Source organism: Aquarana catesbeiana, linkage group LG01 (genome assembly GCF_042186555.1).
Source record: "Aquarana catesbeiana isolate 2022-GZ linkage group LG01, ASM4218655v1, whole genome shotgun sequence".
NCBI classification, from domain to species: Eukaryota; Metazoa; Chordata; class Amphibia; order Anura; family Ranidae; genus Aquarana; species Aquarana catesbeiana.
Window position 1 is genome coordinate 173,834,188 of NC_133324.1, and position 27,607 is coordinate 173,861,794.

Consider the following 27,607-nt stretch of genomic DNA (forward strand, 5'->3'; position numbering starts at 1 on the left):
TTCATTAGCATTTAGGAAACACTCAAGCAAACCATGGCGGCAGTGGTGGTAATATAATTTAAAGTGTAACCACCTTTAGTTCAGTTACACTTATATTATAGCCGTCCATCCCAGCACCTCCTCCCATTCATAGGGTTAGTTTACACTTGCGTTGATTAATAACACATATTAAAGCGCCTACTGTTTTAACATGCATTTCTGATGTTTTTGTGATGCTTTAATGAAGCTTGGCAAATATCTTGTGTGTGTTGGTTTCCTATTTGTTTTAAAGAGGAAGTGATGTCAAATGGGAATTGATGGTGAGGAAGTCGCCAGACTTGATACATGGTTAGGTGTTGGTTTGGCATCTTGTGTGTTTTATTTTTATTTTGGTGTTTTAGGTGTCCCAGTAGTCCCCCGCTCATCAGTTTGCTGGCTTATTAGAACCCCTGTTCAGCAGATCTCCTTCTCAGTGGTTCCCCAGCTCAGAAGTACCACCGTTTTAGTTCAGAGACATCTGTGCACGGTTCCTGCACAGATGTCTATTGAAATCACACCCGAAGTCGCCATAAGTAGTATAGAAACTATTTTTAAGAATCGGTGGGGCGCTGCAAAGTCGGCGTCGCACCAATTCGGCCGGTGCTATTGCCGGCAATAGCCGCCGATTTGGCATGCGCTTTGACAGGTCAAAGCGCATGCCAAATCGCATCAATGTGAACCAGAGCTAAGGATAGGTCAGGGATATTTTGTTAGATCAGGCACAGGTGAGTATAAGGTGGGTATAAGACTGGGAGGAGGTGCTGTGGGTGCACTTTAAGGGCCATTCACACCAAAACAGGAAAGGTGTGTTCAATGAGTGTTTCCCAAACCATGTTCAAAACGCACAGCCTTTGCGATCTGCTGTGGATGCCAATGTACTGGCACCCCAGATGCAGATCGGAAACACGGTGCAGTACCATGCAATTTGGTGTAGCGCTTTTTCAAAAGTGGTGAATGCATTTCTTTTTGTGCATTCCGATACAATTTTCAGCCCATTCAAATGCATAGGCTATAAAATCATACTGCAGGGGAACATACAAGAATGGACAGCATTCCTGTGTGATTCTGGTGTAGGCCGGCCCTAATACCTAGACACCGCCAACATTTTTAACTCTATTCTATGATATTTTTTTTTTCATTTTGAATGAAACGATTTTAATTTCTAGTTTCACTTATTATATACAGTGCCTATGGTTTAAATTCATATTCCTTTTATCTGCACAGATAAGCAATATGGGGTGTACCCTATCCTTGAATGTATTTGTCTTTGCAATTGCAGTTTTTGAAATTAAAGTGATATTCGTGATGTTATACTTACCTGCTTTTTTCAGTGTTATTACCTCCTCTTTGGCGGTCGTCTGCCAGCACAGTCTGCTCCTTCTTCTTCTGAGTACCCCCTTAGCAGGCTGTGTGCTAAGGAGGCACCTGTGCTGGCACTCTCCTAAACCAGGCTGTGTGCGTCTATAGACACATGCTTTGCTGGCAAGCCACACCCCCTCGCAGGAGTTTGACTGACAGCAGCAGTAGCCTGTGGCTTCCACTGCCCTCAGTGTCTCTGTGCAGTCTGTGAGACCAAGAAGAGAGCAGAGCAGGGCTAATGCCAGGATGGGGCTTAAGCGGTGAGAGTTGTCAGTTAAGTGTTTAGGGTTGGGAGGGGGGAACAACAGTTAGTGGGGAGTTTCTTACCTTTATGCAGGAAATATATTAAAGCAGCCTTTCCCAATCTTTTCAACACAAGGGAACCCTTGAAATAACTTTCCGATTTCAGGGAACCCCTGCTAAAAATGACTCTATCTACAAGTCATGTTACATTAGTGTGATGGTCAGTCGAAAGAAAGCTCCTTACACTTGTGGTCATTGGGGTGAATTATCCCCCTACAGATAGCTAAAAAGATCAGTGGTGTCGGTGGGAACTTATCCGATAGTCATAAACTGCTAATTGCTCAAGGAGCCCTTAGCACACTCTGGAGGAGCAGAAGGGTTCCATAGAACCCTAGTTGAGAAACCCTGCATTAATGTAAAAAACGTCTAGAGTTTAGAACCACTTTAAAATTGGACCCAACTTGGTACCTTTAGGTCTGCAACTGGCTGACTAGATGAAATTAAAATTCTATTCTGATGAACACATGCACTTTATTCAAGACTCTCACTTTGATACACAACAGTCCTGATTAATCAATTTTACCATATTTCCAAACTGTGTATGAACTGGCAAAAATCAGTCCAGTATTGTTTAGCCACTGGTAAATCTGCACTATTTCTAACCTCGTACATTCACCTTTCTGCACAATCGTCTGTTTAAAATATTTATGTATTTTAATAACACAATCCCCGTTTGTATTTCACTTCCTTAATATATTATTGCTTATGGCTTTTGTTAAACAAGATTTCATGCTTGGTAAAACCTTCCTGGTAATGCAATAGGCAGGATAAACTTAATTAAAATGATATTGCTATCTAAGCCTCTGTATACACTTCAGCACACCTTGACCCTTATACCTAAAGCCTTTATTAAAGTACTACAAAGTAATATATCATTGGTCATCTGGGGCTAAAAAGGTAAACTAAACATACTGCTATGTACCCTAGCTGGGCTAGTATTACCAGAACTCTATCCTTTATCTGGCAGGCCAGCTACAAAAACGTATTTTTCCTTCCCCTGGATCACTTATCTTCTTCTAAGTTCCCTCTGGCACAATATGTCAAATGTAATAACCTAATAGACTTCTTAAAATCTGCTCGATTACATATCATTTTGACATTGGTGTTCCGCAGTTATTTCACTATAAATCACCTTTTAAAACTTGATACTCCATAAAATATTTCCAGAACACTAAGAGGTATTTCTCATGACTTGCCAATGCGCTAATACATAGTTCACAAGTGGCATTCTTCCTTTAATGTCACATCTTAAAATCAGTTTGTTAGACTTACATGGGAACCCTGGGACACTGCCATAATTCCTATCATATTGCTTTCCCAGTGGCTAATAAATGTCTAATTAAATTCATTACACTATCAACCTTACTCATCACTACACTATAAAGGATTAACTATCTATCCCTCAAATAATGTCACAAATGTTATGCCGCGTACACACGGGCGGACTTTTCGACGGACTAGGTCTGGCGGACTTTTCGACGGACTTTCCGAATGAACGGACTTGCCTACACACGATGAACCAAAGTCCGAAGGATTCGTACGTGATGACATATGACCGGACTAAAACAAGGAAGTTGATAGCCAGTAGCCAATAGCTGCCCTAGCGTTTGTTTTTGTCTGTCAGACTAGCATACAGACGAGCGGACTTTTCGACCGGACTCGAGTCCGTCAGAAAGATTTGAAACGTGTTTCATTTCTAGGTCCGTCGAACTTTTCGGGAAAAAAAGTCCGCTGGAGCCCAAACATGATTGAATTATCCAATGGACTCCGGTCCTCCGGACCAAGTCTGCCATAAAGTCTGCTCGTGTGTACGCGGCATAAGAGTTTAAAAGCTGACTTCTGGCATCTGACTTGGGCCAGTCCTATTATATCGGCTTTTTGTTAGGAAGGTGTCTCATTTTTTTACAGATTGTTACCTATTGTTCAGTTCCATTTAGCTTGGTAAAGTGGAAGTATTTTTTTAAAGGAGAAGTACAGCCAAAGCTCCTTTGGCTGTACTTCTCCTGTGGATCACAGGAGTGCAGTTCGTTCTGTACACCTGTGACCCATTTTTCAGCAGACAGCAGGCTGAAGCCTACTGTTGGCTGATGTCACAGAGTCGGTTCAGACTTGGGAAAGATAATAAAGTTGGGATCCGCCCACATGCCTGGACCGGCAGCGAGCTGCTAAAAGCCTGAGCCCACATATGCTGCTCCCTCCACAGTTTAGCACTCCAGTGTACGGGGGGTGGGTGGGGGTAGAGCAGAGAGCCAGTGGCTGACAGTCACCAGCTCTCTGCTCCCGGAGCAATCAGCAGTGTTTGATCACTTGGTTCTCAGTCTTAGAGCCAGCGGGGGACATCGTTCCGATGCGGCATCCACCTAGGCGAGTATGATTCCAAAAAAAAAAAAACAAATCCATACTTCTCCTTTTTTAAATCTGTAGCAATCATTAGCTCTAATCACTGTGCTTTTTACATTATTGCAATGCAGCAAGCTTTCTGGATATAGCAAGCATCTCTGTCCTAATCTGGGTACCAGTTCCTATGGGTTGTAAAACTGCCACTGCTATACAATGGCAGCATTTCAGCTACTTAGTGACACCACAGCACCAAAAGTACCTCTTCCCCTTTCGCTTTACCCAAAAAGACTAGATGACAACATAGTACCTTTTTGTGTAATTCTTCATTGTTTTGCAGAGCAAATATCCTTACAGTGTACTGTATATATCACTTATTACCGACTACTGCCATCTCTAATACTACTCTATATCATCAATTATTGCATTTTCTAATACTACTATATATCACCGATTACTGCAATCTCTAATACTACTATATATCAGAGATTACTGCAATCTCTAATACTACTATATATCACCGATTACTGCAATCTCTAATACTACTATATATCATCAATTACTGCAATCTCTAATACTACTATATATCACCGATTACTGCAATCTCTAATACTAATATATATCATCAATTACTGCAATCTCTAATACTACTATATATCACCGATTACTGCAATCTCTAATACTAATATATATCTCTCCTCCTCCTGTGTCTTTCAAAACTGAGTTTAGATCAGCTGGATTAAATTACATCATTTAAAAGAAAAGGACGTTTTGGGTACTTTTACAATTTATTTTGAAGTTAGGGTCCTTAAATAATTCACTAGGGATTTCTCTTCTGAGCTACGTATTCACTCTGGCATCAGGCAGGTCATGGCCTGCCACATCCAAATGATTCAGCCTTTGTCACTCCGCAGTTCATTCAGGGCACTGCACAGCTTCCAACAAGCTGATGATCTTGTATCGTATATAATGCCAGGGACCGTGTGCAAGCTGAATGGGCATGTGCCTCAAGACAACATCCTCTTTGAGCCAGCCTGATGAGGACCCCTATGGCTTCAGCAAGTAGATCCTGCCCTGTATTAGGTATTAAATTAGCACTGCTGGAGGCCTTAAATGTGCTACCAATCACTTATAATGAAGGAAAGATTAACTCGCGAAGATAAAAACGTATTGTTTGAGCAGCGGACAATGGTTTCCTGAAAGCTAGGTAAAGTAGGATACATTCTCTTGGATTATGCATGTACAAAATAGTTATCAATGTGTTTGCAAAGTCACCTATTTCCTTCATGGTATATTCCCTATGATGACAGTTCTATTGTGTACTAAATTGTGCTACTCAACTATATTTTTTCTTGTTATTCCAAATCTTAATAAAAAAGATTGACACCAAAATCAATGTGTTTGCAAAGTTGTGCTCCATAAAAAGCAACATCTAGCAATAGGGTAAAAAAAAAAAAAATTCAAATTTTTGCCAAGGCAAGTTTACTCTCTTTTTACACACATTTTCATTACATTAGAAGGGATGGTTGCATCAACATAAAACAGTGGTAAGGTTGCGTAAGGTTGCAGGTTGCGGGACTCACCGTATCTCCAGAGCCAGTGAAGAATTGATCTTCCAGCCTGCTCCAGAATGAGGAAAGACTTCTTTTCTTAAGATTTTTTCAGAGCTGTTTACGATCAGTCTGCTTAGGGTAAGATCACCATCTCTGAAATGACAGACACAAACAAATTAGTTCAATTGTCCAAAAATATTGTTTTTGCATGAGATTGCAATTAAGGCATGGCTTAGGCTGGCCATAAACGGTTCAAATCATGCTGAAACGGCCAAGATTTGGAACCGTTAATGTGCAGGCTGGTTGTACCCAAGTTGATCGATCGATCAACTTGGGTACAACCAGCCTGCTGGATTCTCTTGCGATTATCGATAGCTGCTATAGCCGCTGGCAATAATCACTATCTTCTCCCAGCAGAGACGGCTTCCCCCACCTGCGCCCCACAACCCCCACCCCCCGCTGGGAGGAGACAATTGCTAATTCCCCTGTCAACCTTGTCTGTGTTGATGGAATCGTGCAATTTTCTTCAGCTGCCCCTCATGCACTTCCATTATGTGAAGTTTTCATGAACACCAAAGACACTAGACTGTTGTCTGATCTCAGTGATAATGGCTATTATGTCCGTAGAGAGGCTTAGTTTACATACTGTATTTTTCTCACAGTGACTCAACTGTTTAGTAAACAGAACTATAAATCAAACAGTGTTTCTAAAACGGCAGTAGGGAGGTGGGTTTTTTAAAGAGCCAGCCAATCGCAAAATTATATTTCTGACATGAATGGAAGTTAGTGAATTAAACAGGTCAGCCATTTTTTTTTCTTTTGCCCTCTCATTCCTGTACCTGCACTCTACATGATATAAAATAAAGGAAAAAAACAGCAGGATGCAGCTATTCTCTGCCATGACTTAGGGAAGGCGCTAGGAACCCAGGTATAGAGATGGTATTTTCTGGCATTTCTAATAAATAAAAAACGTTGATGGGACAAAAAACTGATTACATCCGCAAAACTGAAAGAACATTTTGGGTGGCTGAGAAGGACGAAATGTGGGAAATTCTCTATGGTTGAATGGTCAGGGGTCATGTTTCTCTACCCAGCCATTCTCTCATATGCCCCGTACACACGGTCAGATTTTCCGACGGAAAATGTGTGATAGGACCTTGTTGTCGGAAATTCCGACCGTGTGTAGGCTCCATCACATATTTTCCATCGGATGTTCTGACACACAAAGTTTGAGAGCAGGCTATAAAATTTTCCGACAACAAAATCCGTTGTCGGAAATTCCAATCGTGTGTACACAAATCCGACGGACAAAGTGCCACGCATGCTCAGAATAAATAAAGAGATGAAAGCTATTGGCCACTGCCCCGTTTATAGTCTCGACGTACGTGTTTTATGTCACCACGTTTAGAACGATTGGATTTTCCGACAACTTTGTGTGACCGTGTGTATGCAAGACAAGTTTGAGCCAACATCCGTCGGAAAAAATCCTAGGATTTTGTTGTCGGAATGTCCGAACAAAGTCCGACCGTGTGTACGGGGCATCAGACTGCATGGGTAAGACAGTTATCATTTCCTTGAAATGTATGTAAAATCAGCTGGTTTAGGAAAAATATTTTCCATTTTCAATGCATAGGAGTCAATAGGAAGGTTAATCTAAAGAGGAGCCCCAGTCAGTTTTCTGAAAATTAAAGGTCAGCAGCTACAAAAGCTGCAAAAAAAAGTTACAAAATCCAGATCTGTGCTCACCTGAGGGGGTGCCGGGGACCATCTGCAGTCCTCTGCGTCAGCACCTGAACTGTGGGCACATGCATGAGACCTGTGAGGTGTCCCAGAAGACTGTGGTACAGGGGGCGAGGGGTTACAGCTGTAACGATACTGCTCCAGAACATGCTGGCCCTGGGGTATTTTTATAGCTTGAAAAATGCCTATGCCGCTAAAAGCTCCTAAAAGCCTATATGTGCATGGAGAGGCGTTTAAAGCTGTGAGGAAAAAACGCCTAATGCTCCGAAAAGCAGCAGGAAAATTGCCCTGTGTGCATGAGGCCTTAAAGAGGAACTGCAGTCTGCTCACATAATTTGTAATAAAAACATCTTTGCCATTCTGAAGCTTCCCTCCAACCACTTTGCATATTATCTTATATATACTGTGATTCTGTACTTGCCAAATATGCTGCAGAAATCTCCCTCCACTGAGTCTGGCTGCATCCATTTTAACTGTGGGCAGCTGAAGCTGCTGCCTGTTCACTTCCTGGATTTACACAGACACACCTCCAGCTCTGCAGCCCTGCAGCTCCCATTGGCCCTCTTATAACTCATCCCCCTACATTCCTGGCAAACTCTCACGAGAGTGAGTGCGAAAGCTGTGCATGATGTCATATGCCTAGGCTTTTTACCAGACAAGAAACAGGAAGTGGGCTGTATAAGATATTTACTGGCAGAAAAAAAATGTTTTACTATCCAAACGACAAGGGCAGAGGATTTAATAGACGGAAAGATGAAAAAAATGACTGAAGGTTTGCTTTAAAGTGGAAATTCCTCTTTTGGGTAGAGTTCCACTTTAAGGAGTTTTTTGGTTATGTTAAAGGATGCATCAGTTTTTAAATGGCTCCTGAGGGTTACGGAAGCTTTTTTAAACTATTCTGGATCTGTTCTTGTGACAAAAATGGCCCTTTCTTAACCTCATTACTTTACTTTTGTTTTAATAGAAAGTAAAAAAAGGCAAAATTTTAAGTAAAATTGAAAGTACATAAATAACTGAATACACATAAAAAGTAAAAAAACAAAAACAAATACAAAACGCTAAACAAAACTATCCTATATACTCCCATCCCCACCCCCCAAAAAGAAAACCTATATCTAAAAGAAACACCACATATTTTTTTTCCATGCACACCTAAGCAGTTAATGAGTGAATGAGTGAAATTGAAAGTTTCCACTTCTAGTGAAGTAACGCGGCAAAATCCACTTTGTCAAAACCTTTCAGCTCATACCTAGTGAGTACTGAAAGTGGAAAGAAATATAGATGATCTATGTAAGGGTGACCAACAACTGACACGGAAGTAGATTCTCCATTTTCTTTATTATTGAACAGCTACTGAAGGAGCTATTTTTTTTTTTAATACAAAACCAGCAACTGCTGCTTTAAATACTTTCTCTGCATCAGTGGTATAACATCTGTTATCAGAATCATACTATATTGTGACAGAAATATAGTCTTTTGCACTCGAGTGTTAACATTAACAACAGTACGAACAGGATATAATCTTTCAATTAAAATTCTTGCATGAGTGGGCTCACAGTATATGACTCTGATCACCCCCTAAATTATGTGACACTTATTACAATGCTAGCAGTAGGCCTGTAGCATAGAGTTATAGAAAGGATCCCCATGTTCCATTTATTCAATAGTAATCTTAATGACAGACTAAAACACAAGGTTTACTGTTTTTTCCTCAAGCAGGGAAGATTAGGCACTCTCAGTTTTCTAATGCAGGGCTTCCCTCAAATGTCAGACAACCTCTGGGGTAATTTACAAATTAAAGGTTGCACTACTTAGTCTTCCTTTGCCAGTTGTAATCACTTACTAATAAGTTTGTCCAGGCCCATTCTTTTTTTTTTTTTTAAGAGAATAAAGTTTATCAAAACTTTTTTTTTTTTTTGGATAGAATGATAAGTGCCGGTTCACATAGGGGCGACTTGTCAGGCGACCTAGTCGCCTGACAAGTCGCCTCCCGTTCTGTGCTACGGAACCGTTCTAATAGGAGCGACGCAAGTCGCTCCGACTTAGAAAAAGGTTCCTGTACTACTTTGGGGGCGACTTGGGGCGACTTACATAGACTTCTGTACAGAAGTCGTTTTGCAAGTCGCCTCGGAAGTCGTTTGCAGGTCGCCTCGCTGAGGCGACCTGCAAGTCGTGCCGCCCCTGTGTGAACCGGCACTAAGGGTTTAGAACACCTGTCAGATTTTTATTGACACCCCAGATAGCAAGTAACTGTGCTGCAAGTTTGAACATGACTTGCCAAGCTATTGCTAGTCTTGCCAGGCTTCACAAGTTTGTTGCACAATTGCAGCAACTCCACATTGCATGACTCCAGATCAGCTTTCTTTGCAAACTTTCTGCAAGTCTGCTGCAAATTTAGCTTTGGTATTAGTGAGAGTAAGGCCCCTTTCACATGGGGCGGACTTTGCCAGGAGTCCACCTGCTCAGCGGGGAATCTGTTCACTGATCTCTGTTGAGCAGGCAGATGGCTTGTCCTTGTCCGTTCCGCTTATGCAGAATGGACACAGACACAGCCAGCTCTCCACTATGGGCAGCTGGATATAAACATACCGCCTATCTGTTTAGACCTGACGGCCACCTGGTCTGATCCGCTAGATGGATGGGGAACGAATCCCCATCAGTGTGCAATGATGCATTTTATAAGGCACCACACTAGTTTACTAAGTCTTTATATGGTCACCTGCCACAATAAAAAAGTGAGATCTTCCAGGTACTTAAAGTGGATGTAAACCCGAATTTTTTTTTTTTTTATATCATAATGTAGAGTATAAGATTTCCTATCATTTGAGCCCAGTCTTGCCACAAAGAGTTAATTCAGCTCTGAGCAATCCTCTTTTATTGTTCAGTGAGATAAAACTTGACAGAGAAAAACTTTGTCAAATCCTCCCCCTTGCTGTGAGTGACAGGTGATTTACATATCTCGTGCACTAACCTAAGACATGCATTATTTTTTAATTCTCACCTCCACTCCTTTCTTCAGCAGCTCTGCAAGGATTGGCTGTTCCAAGCCTCAGCATGATTTGGCATGCTGAAGTCATGTGGTTACTTTCCTGTCTTTTCACTGGATGTTAGAGATCAGAGCAGAAGTTCAGTGTAAGAAATACACAGGAGAAAATGCATATTGACAAGGGGAGTGTAGAGGTGGGCGGGGAGTCTACTGACATCACAACTCCACCCACCGAGCTCCAGACAACAGACCCACCCACAGAATCTGCAGTTTTTCGGGTCTAATAACAGACAGAGGGGAGACATTTGACAGGTAAAGATACATGCAGGAGGCATGTATATCCTTATAGATAACCCCTATGGCAGTAGTTTAGAAAGGATGACATTGGGTTTACATCCACTTTAAGTGTGTCCTGGCAGATGGAAGTGAAAAGGCTCTTGTTTACTGAATTATTATTATACAGGATTTATATAGCTCCAACAGTTTGCGCAGCGCTTTACAATATAAAGGGGGCAATGCAGCAACAATACAATTCAATACAAGAGGGTTAGGAGGGCCCTGCTCCTGCGAGCTTACAATCTAATAGGTAGGGGCCGGTGTAACAAAAGATGGTAACTGTGAGGGATGAACTAATAAGGGAAGTAGAAGATTTGGTTCTTAGCTGAAGGCAGAATAGGCTTCAATGAAGAGATGAGTTTTCAGGGATCGCCTAAAAGTGGACAGAGTAGGAGATAACCGGACAGATTGGGACAGATTGGGGTAATAAGTTCCAGAGGGTTGGAGAGGCTTTGGAAAAGTCCTGGAGACGAGCATGGGAGGAAGAGACAAGGGAGCTAGAGAGCAGGAGGTCTTTGGAGGAGCAGAGAGGATGGTTTTGGGTGATATTTGGAGACAAGATTGGCGATGTAGCTGGGGGCAGAGTTGTAAATGGTAGAGATGCATATCATGTGAAAATGGTGATTTCAGCATTTTGCTGATAAAGAAAAAAGGTGCTTATAATAGGGAAGTCAGTGGAGGGATTGGCAGAGAGGGGTGCCAGACACTGAACGGTTGGTAAGGTGGATGAGTCTGGCAGCAGCATTCATGATAGACTGAAGAGGGGATAGCTTGTGTAGAGGTAGGCCAATGAGGAGGGAGTTACAATAGTCAAGGCGAGAGATAACAAGGGAGTGAATAAGTTGCTTGGTGCCTTCAACGGTTAAAAAGGGGCGTATTTTGGAGATGTTACAGAGCTGAAATCTGCAGGATTTGGACAGTAATTGGATTTGAGGCTGAAAGGACAGGTCAGAGTCCAGGATTACACCTAGCACCCTGGCATGAGGGGCGGGACTGATAACCAAAATTACCTTCCTATTTACAACTCAAATTGCAATAATTTTCAATAAACATTTGTTCACTATTATATTTATATCTGCAGACCATAAAAAAGATTGCACTATTCAATACATAACAATAAGCATTTAAATTCCCATGGAGACACTGTGTCTGATCATTATCTTTTTGATCTGATGTGAATAAAGGAACACTATCAAAAAATAACCACATACCACCATATGACTTGAAAATCAATGGGACTGTCAGGAAAGGTTTCACCTGCTGCGGGTGTCTCCCAGCAGTCTGGAGCCGACATCATCTCCTGCAATCAGGCATCAACTGAGACTGATTGCAGGAGGTATACTTATACTCGACAGATGCTTGCACTCATTGCCTTGGTATTGTTCCTTGTGTCCTGACCTGTGTTCGCTAGCCTGTGATCCTGTATCCTGTAATCCTGCTATCCTGTGTCCCTGTATCCATTCCTAGACCCCTGCCCTGCAGCCTGATCCCTTCTGCCTGCTCCCCCTGTCTCCTGTTACCCTCTCCCTGTCCCGTCTTGTTCCTAGCCCATCTGCTTGATCTCCTGTGTATGACCCTGGCTTGTTTACGATTATGATTGCACCTTACTCCTGTATATACTTTTGGTTTAGGCAGTTATTTATTGACTGGGGTTGGTTGCTGGTTAGTCACAGTTTTTCATATTGGAGGTGCGTTTACTTTTGTTTATTTACTTTTCTTATAATAAATTATATTATTTTCACTTTACACCTGTTTGGTTCACTCTATTACAGTCCACACAATTCTGGACACACCAGTCCATGACAGAGACTGGTTTCATGAATAATTTTAGGATTTGAAACACGTATAGCTCTTTACCAGGGAGAAATTATGGTCAGAGAGGCTCACAAAATAGTTTTTTCTCACTAACAAAGGCAGTATCAAGCATCTCCAAGTGCCTGCTTATAAAGTGAACCAGTGTGCCAAGATCGGTATACCAATAATGGTTTGTTTACAATTGGACCATAGAGTTTCCCGGACCATGGAGAAGATCAGGGCCACTCCGGTTCCCAATAAGCTCTATGGTCATCCGGTAGAACTGGCGGCTGCACACTCGGTTCTCCTGGTGGGACAGTAGAGTCTGGAATAGCCGTTGAAGGCGGGAAGGGGGGACCTAATTAGCCACTAGGATTGATTTTACAAGAAAGCCGACTGCTGGCTGGAAAAAGTAATTAATTCTCAAAGGTCCTCAAAAATCGCAGCAAAGACTCTAAGTTGGGTTTTAGCTGGTTTCTAGTTTCGAATGCTGCTGCCAGACTCATAAACCTTACCAGCCATTCACTATCTGCTACTCCTCTCTGTCAATCCCTCCACTGGCTTATGCTCACCCCACAAATTCAATTCAAAATACTAACAACAACTTACAATGCCATCCACAACTCGGCCCCCAGCTACATCACTAACCTAGTCTCAAAATACCAACCAAATTGATCTCTACGTTCCTCCCAAGACCTCATGCTCTCTAGTTCCCTTATCACCTCCTCCCATGTACGTCTTCAGGGCTTTTCCCGAGCCTTTCCCACCCTCTGGAATGCCCTACCTCAATCTGTCTATCTCCTACTCTGTTTTTTGCTTTTAGACGATCCTTGAAACCCCTTCTCCTCAGAGAAGCCTATTCTGCCCCTACATAACAACTGTACTTTTATTGTCTCGCTGAGATCATCCCCCACAGTTATTACCTTTTGTATCAATTGACCCTCCCTTCTAGATTGTAAGCTCTAACAAGCAGGGACCTCTGATTCCTCCTGTATTGAATTGTATTGTAACTGTTCTGTCTGCCCTCATGTTGTAAAGAACTGTGCAAACTGTTAGCGCTATATAAATCCTGTATAATAATAATAATAATAATTGCTGCCAGGCTGCCAAATTTCTGGTTCTATAGAAAGCAATAGGAAAAGGACTAAGAAATTAGTGCTTTTGATGTGAACTTTTAAAGATAACTTTCTCAATTATGGCTATAGCTAGAGAGGTGGACGTGGGCTTGCTCTAATGTGCTTTCCCTGCTTGTTCAGAATAGATAAATATAGTCAATACATGCTTATATAAATAAGAGGTGCCAAATCCCTAAATAAAAAGCAAAAAAATAAAATATTAAAATGGATGGTATTTTTTAGGCACCACAGAAACAGAAATACTTGAGAAATACTTGTTGGCTGGACACCTGGATATACTGGGCAGCTTTGTATTAAATTGAGGCTAGATTGCAGCATTGACTCCTGGGCTAATTTGATCTCTTTTTGCTTGCCTGGTATTTTGATGTTGATTTGATCCTTGGGGTGTGTCAGGCCTTTTCTTTGGACCTGGGTAATTCCCCTAGGACAGAACCGTAAGAAAAACAGATTCTGGCATGATATAGCGTCGTATAAATACTCAATGGTTATCTAATTATATCTATATGCAGCATTATTGGCGTCCTTGGTGCCCTGTCCAAATCACACCATGGGGCTAATATCGGGTGAACGCATGTACTATAAATTCATAAGTGGCTGTAAGCCCTCACATATACCCAGTGAAGTGAACAGCGTCAGATGATACACAGGGATAAAAAAAAAATCCTCCTACATAGGTTTTCTCCGCCCCCTCATCTGTGCTGCTGACAGATGAAGAAAGATTTGTTACACGATCTGCACTTTTGATGGAGTGTAGAGAGGAGAAGACTGCAATAAGTAAAACCTATGTAGGAGGATTTTTTTTTTTTTTATCCCTGGCCTGGGGGTGAACCCGTTAAGCAGCATATTTATTGAAAAAAAAATGACTGACAGTTCATAAAAGTGAAACACCAAATGTACAATTCAACTAATTTTAAAATCCATTTCATTTTAAAAGTCACACATCATTCCAGCCAGTTTTGCAGGGCTGTTTGTCAATATAGGTTTTTTGGGGTTTTTTTTACATAAAAAAGAAAAGTGGCTAACTGAATTATAAAACTTGTCTTTTCCTCGCTTTCTTTCTCCTTGATTTCAAGGGATGCCCACGTTTGATTCTAGTGGCTACCTAGTATATTTATATTGCACAAGATTTTCCAAAGTTTAATAATATATATATATATATATATATATATATACTGAAAAAATATTAGCTATGTTTTTTTAAGAATTCTTTTAAGTTATATAAAATTCTTTACTGTAAAGACATACACTTAAAGCTTAAAAATAGGTGCTTGCTCTCAGGTGAACATGATAAAAGATCAAAGCCAGTAAAAACTACATGGCCTATGTTGTGTCAGAATGACTAATACACACAGTGGTTTCAGATGTATGAGAGAACACAGCTACACAACTGCCTTAGAGGAAGTTGCTTCATAAGCACAGTCTCTGCTACTTGAAACAAATAAAAATCTTGATAACCTTTACAATAATACAGAGGGGAAATGGAAGAACTGTGGTCTAATCAAAGACTTCTCATGGTGGAGCTCATTAAATCTCAAACTAGGACATGTTAACAATTTTGGCCGGCCAGGCTGTTAATCTGCAGATTAGCTGATCTCCTAAACCAGAAACACAAAATGAATGTAATCATTTAAATGGCTACCTGACTGTTCTAATTAAAGTGGACCTTTTCCCTCTTTCACTAAAAATCCCATAACAGCATACAGCTCTGCATGATGTGAAATCATCTTACGTTCATTAGTTAAACAAACATTTTTTGTTTTTACTCAAAATCACTGTTTTTCTATTTCATGGTTGGGAGAGACACTGGTGACGTAACCCTGGCCCCAACAATGCATCCTGCAAACGCTACACCACCCATGCCTACCCCCTCAGATGATGTGCTCTGTTACATGCTCCAAGAGGCAGACCCTGAATTGCAGGAAGTAAATAAAGGTGGACTCATCATACAGAGCCTATTAGGTGTATTCTGCTTTGCACAAAGCTGTTTGTTTCAACACATGTGTGATGGAACAGTCCAGCACCCAGCTTGGGTGCTTCCATTAAGATGTATAACTTTCTCCAGTCTGGACCTAGGAACCAGATATTATAGCTGAGCACCCAAGACTAGGCAACACTAGCTTAGATGCAAACTGGAACTCAAACTCTTTATTGTAAATTCACACAGAATATATATACTGTATCATGCAAGATCAGATAAGAGATTGATCACATTAACCTAACCATACAAACTGTAAACAGGAATATAATTAACATAGCTAAGGAACAGACGACATACACATACACAGTATGCTAATACACATCTAGCAACTAATAACTGACAGTGATCTAATCAACATGAACTAATTAAAACTAGTCACTTAAACCTAGGTAAATAAAACCAATGAATAATTGCGCTATTACAAAAAAGTAGTGCAAGTAGTAGCTGCCAGCATGTAACAATGTGGTTAACAGTGTCAAAATGGATGGATACTAAACACATGTAACGCTAAAATAAATAATAAAGGTGTGCATTTACATCTAAGACATGTATAGCATCATCATATATCGTGAATGAGTAACAAAATGTTAAATGGGTAACTTAAATCCTATGCCAATATGGGCAATGTGTGCAGTCAGTGGGCATTATACAAATAAATAAAAAAATATATAAAAAAACACAAAAGAGTCCAGTGATGTGTAATGAACCATGTAATTGTCCACAGACACTGAAGGTTCATGGGCATATGGGGTGCCACATCTGCGCATAAGGCAGAGGCTGGAGCAAACTATATATAAGGAGGCACTGGACACACAGATCTTCTAAAATTCCAACTTAAAGCTGCAAACGACAGGAGTGAATATCCTTACCAGAGGGGATGGACACAGTCACCATACGGTGGAGTGTCATACAGGCTTGAGGGATCAAACGGTCCCAGGGATGTCAGGCTGGAGAAGTCCTGGCGGGGAGTCCCATCCGGAGCGACCGGAGCTGTTCGATAGTGTGTGAGTCCACGACCAATCGGAATACCTCTCTCAGAAGGAATGAGTATGCAGAGGGAACCAGCTAGAACTCAAAAGGGTCCCATTCATGGAGGAAGGAAGGAACAAAAATCTCCACATAGGGCATGAGTCCGGTAAAAAATGCTTTTATTAAAAAGCCAAAAAGTGCTAAACAGCGTACTTAAATGGATAAAACGTGATCAAAATAAAATCGCGTGGTAACAGAGCATCTGGAGGCTTTAGCAACCCGACATGTTTCGGACCATCATCCTACCGTTTGATCCCTCAAGCCTGTATGACACTCCACCGTATGGTGACTGTGTCCATCCCCTCTGGTAAGGATATTCATTCCTGTCGTTTGCAGCTTTAAGTTGGAATTTTAGAAGATCTGTGTGTCCAGTGCCTCCTTATATATAGTTTGCTCCAGCCTCTGCCTTATGCGCAGATGTGGCACCCCATATGCCCATGAACCTTCAGTGTCTGTGGACAATTACATGGTTCATTACACATCACTGGACTCTTTTGTGTTTTTTTATATATTTTTTTATTTATTTGTATAATGCCCACTGACTGCACACATTGCCCATATCAGCATAGGATTTAAGTTACCCATTTAACATTTTGTTACTCATTCACGATATATGATGATGCTATACATGTCTTAGAAGTAAATGCACACCTTTACTATTTATTTTAGCGCTGCATGTGTTTACTTAAACCTAGGTGTCCAGATTGTTCAGCACCCAGCCTACAACCCTGGATATACAAAGCATAAACACATAACATCCCACAATGGTTCGATAACAAGGTACAGTGGTCACAATATTAATCACATCTCCAATAGATGATCAGACAAACAGAAACAATAAGTGACTCAATTAACAATAGGAATGCACACCTAGGAGGCACACAATGGGACAAAGACACTTAACAAATAACAGCTTAAAAAATATATATCAGGAGACCCCAGAATCAGGTTGCTTGGAGCTGATGATATTAACACAGGATCGCAGTCTAAAGCAGTCATTGCTGGTTTGGGCATGGAGGCCCCAAATATGTATCTGGGTCCTCCAGTTCCAAGAGTCTGTGTGTTTTTGGGAAACATGGACTTGAATTTAAAACAAGACCATTCCAAGAGTCCCGCAGGCACACACCTCCCAAAGAGTAGTGTTCCCTTAAAAGCCAGGGCCCATAGTCGCTACCTACTTGGACTGGTTAGTTATTGATATGTTTTTTGGGGGCAATATCAATGTTACGTTTTGTCTTTGTTCATAAATAAAGATTATACAAAAAAAAGCCAGAGACCATAGTCAGTAGGCTAGAGGCCACCACCGTGCAGTCCCCCCCAAAACATCCTGTCCTGGTTGGGTTTGTCACAACATGCTTACAGGAGGAAGAGAGCTTAGGGATAACCTCATTAAAGTGCTGACATTACTTCATAGCCAATTCACAAGCTGCGGTGTATCTCTGACCAAGCAGTATTATTTAACCACATGGAAATCTGCAAATAGGTCACAGACTGTGTAGGGATGTCAAGATCACAAGATTTTGAAGGAAGTACAAATACTTTATCAGGTCAAGCTGATCACATATATACATTTTGTCTTTGTATTTAGTTCAGGTCTACCATCCTTACCAACCGTCCCAGATTTGACAGGACATAGGTGAATCTGAATTTCATATCTGAATCCTGTGGTTACGTGTGGCGGAAATGGTGAAATGCTGTTAACCCACACCATTAATCTTAGCTTTGCTCCAGATTCATAAACCTTTCTCCAATTTGCCACCCCTCCCTGCAGAATGCTATATATATACACAGTACTGTGCAAAAGTTTTAGGCAGGTGTGAAGAATTACTGTAAAGTGAGAATGTATTCAAAAATATATATTTTTATTGTTTATTTTTATCAAATTTATCAATTTGCAAAATGAAACAAAGTGAGCAAACAGAAGAAAAACTTCAAATCAATATTTGGTGTGATTACCCATTGGCTTCAAACAAGCATAAATTCTAATAGGGCGTACACACGGTCGGACTTTGTTCGGACATTCCGACAACAAAATCCTAGGATTTTTTCCGACGGATGTTGGCTCAAACTTGTCTTGCATACACACGGTCACACAAAGTTGTCGGAAAATCCGATCGTTCTGAGCGCGGTGACGTAAAACACGTACGTCGGGACTATAAACGGGACAGTGGCCAATAGCTTTCATCTTTTTATTTATTCTGAGCATGCGTGGCACTTTGTCCGTCGGATTTGTGTACACACGATCGGAAATTCCGACAACGGATTTTGTTGTCGGAAAATTTTATCTCCTGCTCTCCAACTTTGTGTGTCGGAAAATCCGATGGAAAATGTCCGATGGAGCCCACACATGGTCAGAATTTCCGACAAGCTCCGATCGGACATTTTCCATTGGAAAATCCGACCGTGTGTACGGGGCATTACACTTGCACACTTTGTACACTTGCACAAAGGGATTTTGTCAGGGATTTTGTACGATTAGTGCAGGGTGCATAGAAATCGATTATTTATTTATTTATTTTTAATTTAAAAAAATGGGATTTTTTTGTATTTTTATTTAAATCAGATTTTTTTTTCTTTAAATCAGATTTTTTGGTTTTTATCAAATTTATTTTAATACATCTGAAGTTAGATTTCTATTTAAGATACATTAATAATTGTGTTTATTCAGCATGAAATGGAGCTTAGTTATGTAGCATGAGGCTGTATATTGTGCAATATTTACATTTTTGATAAACTCATTCAATGAATCCAAGCTCTGCAAGCTGAGATAACATGCACTGCATTGATGCATTCACACAATTTCACAGTAACCATGAGAGAAAACAAAGTTCAGGAATATTCCTTTATCTCATTGTTTTGCAGATCTATGTACACTACAAACTGTATGATTGTTTGAAGAGAAATGCATCTGTACCCCATTCTAAGTTTGAGGAGGAAGGGCAAGCAGTAAAAATGAAAGTGAAACCTTCTAAGCAGCTTATAAACCTTGTGATCTTTCTGCACATAGCTTGATGTGCTTTATTCCCATTAGAGCTGCACGAATAATCGTTAAAAAATCGTGATCTCGATTCAACCCCCCTCACGATCCCTATGCAGAATTTCCGATTCATTCATGTAACAAATGTAGAGAGTTCTCTGCTCACTCAGCTGTCAAAAGAAAAAAAACAGGCAGCCTGCCAAGTTTTTCACAACATTGTCCAAGCTGGTAGAAAACTATAAACATTGTAACTTTTCATTCTTAAAATAAAGGAATGAACTTCGGTCTGACATGAGGGAAGTTTAACCACTTAAAGTCTAAACCTTTTTCTGACACCTGTTTCTTACAAAGTTAAAATCGGTATTTTTTGCTAGAAAATTATTTGGAACCCCCAAACATTATATATATATATATATATATATATATATATATATATATATATATATATTTATATTTAGCAGAGACCCTAGAGAATAAAATAATGGTTATTGCAATATTTTATGTCACACATTTTTTTTTTTTAAATACACTTCAATGAATTTTAAAAAAACGAAACAGTAAAGTTAGCCCAATTTTTCTTTTTATTTTTGTGTACTGTGAAAGATGGTGTTAGCTGCAAGAATTGTGAGAAAATCATGATCTTTATTCTAAGCAAAAAAATTGTGATTCTCATTTTAGCCAGAATCATGCAGCTCTAATTCCCATCACAACTTCTCCTGGTGAAAGGAACTGCGGCCTGCATCCCCCAAAAAATGGTGAGGCCCTGAAGAACCGAGCAGAAGTCCTCACAACCCTCAGGACTACCGATGACACCAGATGCTACACCAACATGACAGAAATGATATGACAAAAATGCTGTGACAGAAATGATATAACAGAAATTATATAACGGAAATCACATGAAATGACTTTGACAGCGGAGCCTGAAGACATCTGGCAATCAGATTCATAACTTATGCAGAGAGATGACCTGTGGGTCTGCAGCCCTCCGGCGATCCATAACCACAAGGTGCGCCTAGACCTGGACAGCATGCGTCTCCCCACCCCCGGACCTCTAGCAACAGATCAGTTGGCATCTCTGTCCCCCTCCCCTCTCTCCAGACCACCCCAACAAGACCAAGGCCTTGCCCCAGGAATGGATGGCATGCTGTGAGCGGGCGGACCCCCCTGACACTGACACACCCCCCCCCCCAGCCCATGCATGAAAAAAGTTTATTTTATCTTGTTTTTCTTAGGCATCCGATGCGCCATCCCCCCCCCCCCGCTAATGCCCTCCGCCCGCCCCTACCGGAACCGTGAGCACCAGGATAGGGGAACTGCCATGAGACTCCTGCACCTGACCACGCTGCCGCTCTGCAAATGGAAAAACCGTAAGTGATGCGAACGCCCTGTGAACCCGGAAATAACGTACGTCAGCTGTAACCCAGCAACCAGGAAGACGAGCCGATGCAGAACCTGAAAGGGGAGGAGGGATATATACCCCCCCAGACTCCTCCTACAAATCCTTCTAACATATACAGTATCTCACAAAAGTGAGTACACTCCTTACATTTCTGTAAATATTTTATTATATCTTTTCATGTGACAACACTGAAGAAATTTGCTACAATGTAAAGTAGTGAGTGTACAGCTTGTATAACAGTGTAAATTTGCTCTCCCCACAAAATAAATCAACGCACAGCCATTAATGTCTAAATCGCTAGCAACAAAAGTGAGTACACCCCTAAGTGAAAATGTCCAAATTGGGCCCAATTAGCCATTTCCCCTCCGCGGTGACATGTGCCTCCTTAGTGTTACAAGGTCTCAGGTGTGAATGGGGAGCAGGAGTGTTCAATTTGGTGTTATCGCTCTCACTCTGTCATACTGGTCACTGGAAGATCAACATGGCACCTCATGGCAAAGAACTCCCTGAGGATCTGAAAAAAAGAATTGTTACTCTACATAAAGATGGGCTAGGCTATAAGAAGATTGCCAAGACCATACAACGGTTTAACAGGACAGGTTCCACTCAGAACAGGCCTCGCCATGGTCGATCAAAGAAGTTGAGTGCACGTGGTCATCGTCATATCCAGAAGTTGTCTTTGGGAAATAGACGTATAAGTGCTGCCAGCTGCAGAGGTTGAAGGGGTGGGGGGCCAGCCTGTCAGCGCTCAGACAATATGCCACACACTGCATCACATTGGTCTGCATGGCTGTCATCCCAGAAGGAAGCCTCTTCTAAAGATGATGCACAAGAAAGCCCACGAAGAGTATACAGAAGACCAAGATAAACCTATTTGGTGCAGATGGTGTAAAGCGTGTATGGTGGCAACCAAGTGAGGCGGTCAAAGACAAGTGTGTCTTGCCTACAGTCAAGCATGGTGGTGGGAGTGTCAGGGTTTGCGGTTGCATGAGTGCTGCCAGCACTGGGGAGCTACAGTTCATTGAGGGAACCACGAATGCCAATATGTACTGTGACATACTGAAGCAGAGCATGGTCCCCTCCCTGGGGCCGCAAGGCAGTATTCCAACATGATAAAGACCCCAAATGCACTTCCAAGACGACCACTACCTTGCTAAAGAAGCTGAAGGTTATGGACTGGCCAAGCATGGATCCAGACCTAAACCCTATTGAGCATCTGTGGGGCATCCTCAAACGGAAGGTGGAGGAGAGCAAGGTCTCGATCATCCACCAGCTCCATGATGTCGTCATGGAGGAGTGGAAGAGGACTCCAGTGGCAACCTGTCTAACTCTGGTGAACTCCATGCCCAAGAGGGCTAAGGCAGTGCTGGAAAATAATTGTGGCCACACAAAATATTGACACTTTGGGCCCAACTTGGACATTTTCACTTAGGGGTGTACTAACTTTTGTTGCCAGTGGTTTAGACATGAATGGCTATGTGTTGAGTTATTTTGAGGGGAGAGCAAATTTACATTGTTATACAAGCTGTACACTCACTACTTTACATTGTTGCAAAGTGTCATTTCTTCAATGTTGTCACATGAAAAGATATAATAAAATATTTACAAAAATGTGAAGGGTGTACTCATATTTGTGAGTGCTCAGACCATACAGAGCCCTCCCATAACTATGTGCTGTTCTACACCACACCTCACGGATAACTGCAGGTTGCTTCTTGTCCTTTAAAGCCCTCACTTGCAGGTGGGTTAATCCTTTCAGGATTAAAGTTGCCATAGTCAGGGTTGGAGGATATTTCCCACCCAAAAATCCATTTGAGCCTCTGATATCCCAGACACATGTGGGAAAACTGCAAGTATGTTTTCCCCTTTTCTCAATCATCTGAGAATCCCGCACCTTACATAAGTGAGTATCCCTGAGTACACCAATCGTCTCTTGTTCTCCCCCTTAGAGGGAACCCAACAAGAGACCAATGGGGACACATACCTCCCATCCAGGACCCATCCCTGGTGTCCTGTAAAATACATGCATACATTCAAGGCAATTTAAAGGATTAAAGAAGATAATATTCTCAAGTATGTGTACATATCAGGCTGTCTGAATATAAGGCCCCTTTCACACGATCAGACCGTTCAGGTCCGCCTGTCAGTTTTGACGGCGGACCTGAATGGGCGCTCCATGTTAGTCTATGGAGCATCGGATGTCAGCGGAGACATGTCCGCTGACATCCGACCCGGTCCGATCCGCTGAAGAGCAGACGGATGGCCCTACTTCCAGGTCCATCGCTGGCGGATCGGATCGGGGGAGATCTGACGAAAACGGACACGCTGTCTGTTTTCGTCCGATCCCTCCATAGGCGGCAGCGGCGCCTGACAAGCCCCTCCCCGCTCAGTGAGCAGAGAGGGACCTGTCATCCGCCGGCTCAGCGGAGATCAACGGACAGATCTCCCGCTGAGCCGGCGGACCGAGGCGGGCTCTGTAGAAACGGAGTCCGCCTCATGTGAAAGGGGCCTTAGATGTTGTGTTAAATCTGTGAGACTACGTAGAGATCTTTTGTTGCATAGGTCAGCCTTTTTCAACTAGGGTGCCTACAGGTTTCTTCAAGGGTGCCTTGGCAAAAGGGCAAACAATTGCCTCAAAATTGTATACAAGCCAGTGGGTGGATCAAGCCTGCCTTTAAATTACACAAAGCCACAGGTTTTCATTGTGCACCATTACAACCTTTGCAGCCGTTGAGCGCCTGCACAGCATCCATGTTTACCCCCTCCTTGCCCCTCTCCATCAGCACTAGGGTCATAGCTGAGTGAGGGAAAAGAGAAACATTGGAATACTGGTCAGTTCCAGTGAGCTTTGGAAGAATAAATTACCTCTATCGATGGGTGTGTGGATGTTGGTGAGTTATGTAAACCTTTTAGTTTAGTTTTTTTACGTTTTAGAATGCCCCAAGAGTGTGCAAAATTTTAAAGGGTGCCTTGACTGTAAAAAGATTGAGAAACACTGGCATAGATGACTTCCTGAACAACATTATAACTGAAAGCTATCACAATTTGTTTCTCCTCATTCTAAAATGACAGAACAATAGTGTGATGCAAACTTTCAAGGTGAACATGTTCCAGGATTTGGAATTATGCACTCATCTTTATATAGACCTTCTTTCATTAACGAGTTCACAACCTGTGCTCAAATTAAAGTGATTGTAAACGATCACCTTGTAAAACAACCCATTCAGTTTAAAATAGAAATGAAAGGCAAAACACTTCTGTATAAATATAAAACAAATCATAAATACCTTTTTCCCCTTTTTTATAAGTGATCACATTCCCTCTGTTCTCAGGTGCATAAGAGCTGGGGGAGGAGAAGCAGCAGCTTCCTAGTGAATGGCTGTGCAGTGCGTGTGTGTCAGGACAAGTCTGATTATTGAAGGAGAGTAGGCTGAGTTCCCAGCATAGCTAGAGTACTGCCCACGCTGTGTTTTTCTGCTTAGTGTGGTCAGTTTTTAAAAGGAAAGCAGAGGGACTGGCAGGAACAGCAGGGATATCACATAAAAGGAAGCAATACAAAGAGAGCAGGATACTTCCTTATACAAGCACATGGTACAGCAGGCACATATCAGGCATATGAAGTGTTGGGGTAACAAACGCTTTAAGAGCTTTTTTGAAAGACACTGGTGAAGGAGTTGTGATACCAGTAATACTCTGGAGACACTCATTTCAATCAGCAAGTTACCGATATAAAATGATTGGTATGCCCCTGGATTCTGAAGAATAAGGCCCCTTTCAGACAGAGCGGAATCCATCAAGTGTATCCGCCTGCTCAGCGGGGGATCTCTCCGCTGATCCCTGCTGAGCAGGCAGATGACAGTTCCGTGTCTGCTCCGCTATGCAGAGAGGACACAGACACAGCCTGCTGTTCTCTATGGGGCGATCAGATGGAAACGGACTGCCTGTCCGTTTCCATCCAACTGTATTCCGATCCGCCGGACAGATGGCAAATGTATCCCCATCCATCTGTTTTTAGCAGGCCAGATCGGATGCCGGCGGGTCCGCCGCTCCATAGAGAACAATGGGTGGTCCGATCGGGTCCACTGGACAGGTGCACCCGATCAGTCCGCTGGTGTGAAAGGGTCCTACCTGTTTTCTTATAGGATTTATCACATGTATCCAAAGAATATTAGCATGTGCTTTGCACAATGTTATTTGTATTGTGATATATATGTATTGTTTAGTTTATATTTATTGAATATAATGGTTTTAGTTTGGGGAGAAGTATCTTTAGCAGTATACACTATTGAATTATATGGAGGCTTTTAAATACTTGTGTTCTAGCGCTTAGAGAAAAAGGGTGTATTATAATGACTCACAATTTTAATAATACTGCTTAGAACAGGATTGTTTATTGGGTTTGCATATGTCCCTGTTGGTTTATGTTTTAGAAATCCAAAATCTACTGGTGATTTCCTATTTTTATTGTTTTTTTATCTATTTTTTTACAAATCAAGTGGTTGGAAGTTCACTAACTACATACAGCTGCATTTCTTCTCATACCTTCAAGTGAAACCTTGCGTCTTTGGGTAAATGTGCAGTATCATGTTTACTTAAAGTTAAAACTTCAGGCACAAAATCCTTCACTTTAACATATTTCTAAATAGCCACAAAGGATATAAATGTACATTGTGTGCATTATACCATTATAAACCCAGGTATTACCATGTAAAAGTAGCAGTGACTTCATCACTGTACTGTACATTGCCTGTGCAAAGAGCACAGCTGTGGGAGGGGCCCAGCTGGCTCCACCCACTACAGGCTGCCTGCAGAAAACTGCGGGCGGAGACAAGACCAGTCACTCTGCACAAAGAGAGAGGGTAGCAGTGACTGGTCTTTATTACAGGAAACTCCAGCAGACAGGCAACGTTTCACACTGGATTACTGCACAGATCTGGAAGAAATACACAAAGCACACCAAGACTAAAGCCTCGTACACACGATCAGATTTTTGGCTGGAAATTGTGTGATGACAGACTGTTGGCCTAAAATCTGACCGTTAGTACGCTCCTTCAGACAACTGTTGTCCAACTTTTAGCCAACAAATGTTGGATGGCAGCCTAGTAAATGTTCGGCAGACAACGGTCTGTTGTCAGATTTTGGTATCGTCTGTACACAAGTCCGTCATACAAAAGTCCAAAGTACAAACACGCATGCTCGAAATCAATGCTCACCAAACACAACACTAGCAGAAGGTGCCCAAAGGGTGACGCTCAAGAGCTGAAATTCCACGGAGTACGTCACTACGTTCGTGTTTGTTGGCCGACAATTGTGTGCAGTTAGTATGCAAGACAAAATCCTGGCACACGCCCTTCGGACAAAAGTCTGACGCTCGGTTGGCCAACAATCGGATCGTGTGTACGAGGCTTTAGGCTGCATTCACACTTCAGCATTTTGAATCACGTGTGCAATTCTGCTTGCAATTTGAAAGCGCCATTGTGTGAATGACAAATCGCGGGACTCACATTTGAGATGCCATTTATTTGAACAACACCTAAAGTCATGCGATAAATCATGCCGCGATCGCGGCAACCCGCATTGCATGAAGTATGTCGCCCAAAAAAAGTTCAGGAGCTACTATTGGGCGACGTGCTTCATGCAATGCAGGTTGCCACGATTGCAGTGCAATTTATCGTGCGACAATCGCGGCAGACTCGCACCACGATTTTAGGTGTCATTCAAATGAATGACATCCCAAATGAGAGTCCTGCGATTTGTCATTCACACATCGGGACTTTTAAATTGCGGGCAGAATCGTGGCAAATCTGCCCGGGATTCAAAACGCTGAAGCGTGGATACAGTCTCAAGTAAGAACACAGATGACTTAATATTTGCTTATCCTGGAACTCAGCTTCTGTGCAGCTATAGGCTACACAGGAGTAGGCAAGTAGTTTGGCATAAAAAATTTAAACAGAATTTAGTTGGACAGGATCTGTAATGATACTGCGGGCTAGATTTATTTTTTTTACCACAATTTGAACATCATTTGTAATATACAGAAAAAATAAAGGTACTTTAAAAAAATTACAGCAAAAATCCTATAGCATGCCTTAAAATGTGTGTAAACCAAGAAAATAATGCAAACCAGTGGCGGATCCCCATTTGGGCAAATCAGGCTCCTATATAATTAGTGGCTGCTTGTTCCATTGTTGCTGGATCTCTGGCACACAAGGGACATGCAAAAAAAATGTATCTAAGCATACTTCATACACCAAGGATGACCTTCCCTTCTGTTATACCTAGCAAAAGTACCACAATCAACCTCCACTTCACCAGCCAGATACCGCTCTGTGGGGCAAGAGCCCTGACAGCATTTTCTATATAAATGAGTCTACTAACATAACAGTGTTTGACAGATCCTTGAAAAATAAGCTGTAAACACATTGTTGTTATGGCATTTAGACTAGTTCTTTTATGTGCACATCAAATAGCTGTCTTTTGATCTGCACCTAATCTCAGTTAAAATAATGTGGGAAAAAAAGTTCATTTTTTTCAATAAAAACTTGATATTTAACTCTCTGCTTACTGTAATCTATTTTAAATAACCCTCTTAAATCGTTAGCTATTTTTTCTTTTGCAGAAAATGCACAAAATATACATAAACATCTTTATTTCCTTTG

At 41.7% G+C, this 27,607-nt stretch overlaps 1 protein-coding gene across 1 annotated transcript in view; it reads right to left on the reverse strand.

Moving 5' to 3' along the window:
* Positions 1-27,607, reverse strand: part of ST8SIA4 (ST8 alpha-N-acetyl-neuraminide alpha-2,8-sialyltransferase 4) — a 228,111-nt gene that overhangs the window by 173,111 nt on the left and 27,393 nt on the right. Inside the window, exon 2 of the mRNA XM_073624567.1 lies at positions 5,601-5,723. Coding sequence (XP_073480668.1) covers positions 5,601-5,723 — 123 coding nt within the window. The remainder of the gene's footprint in view (positions 1-5,600; positions 5,724-27,607) is intronic.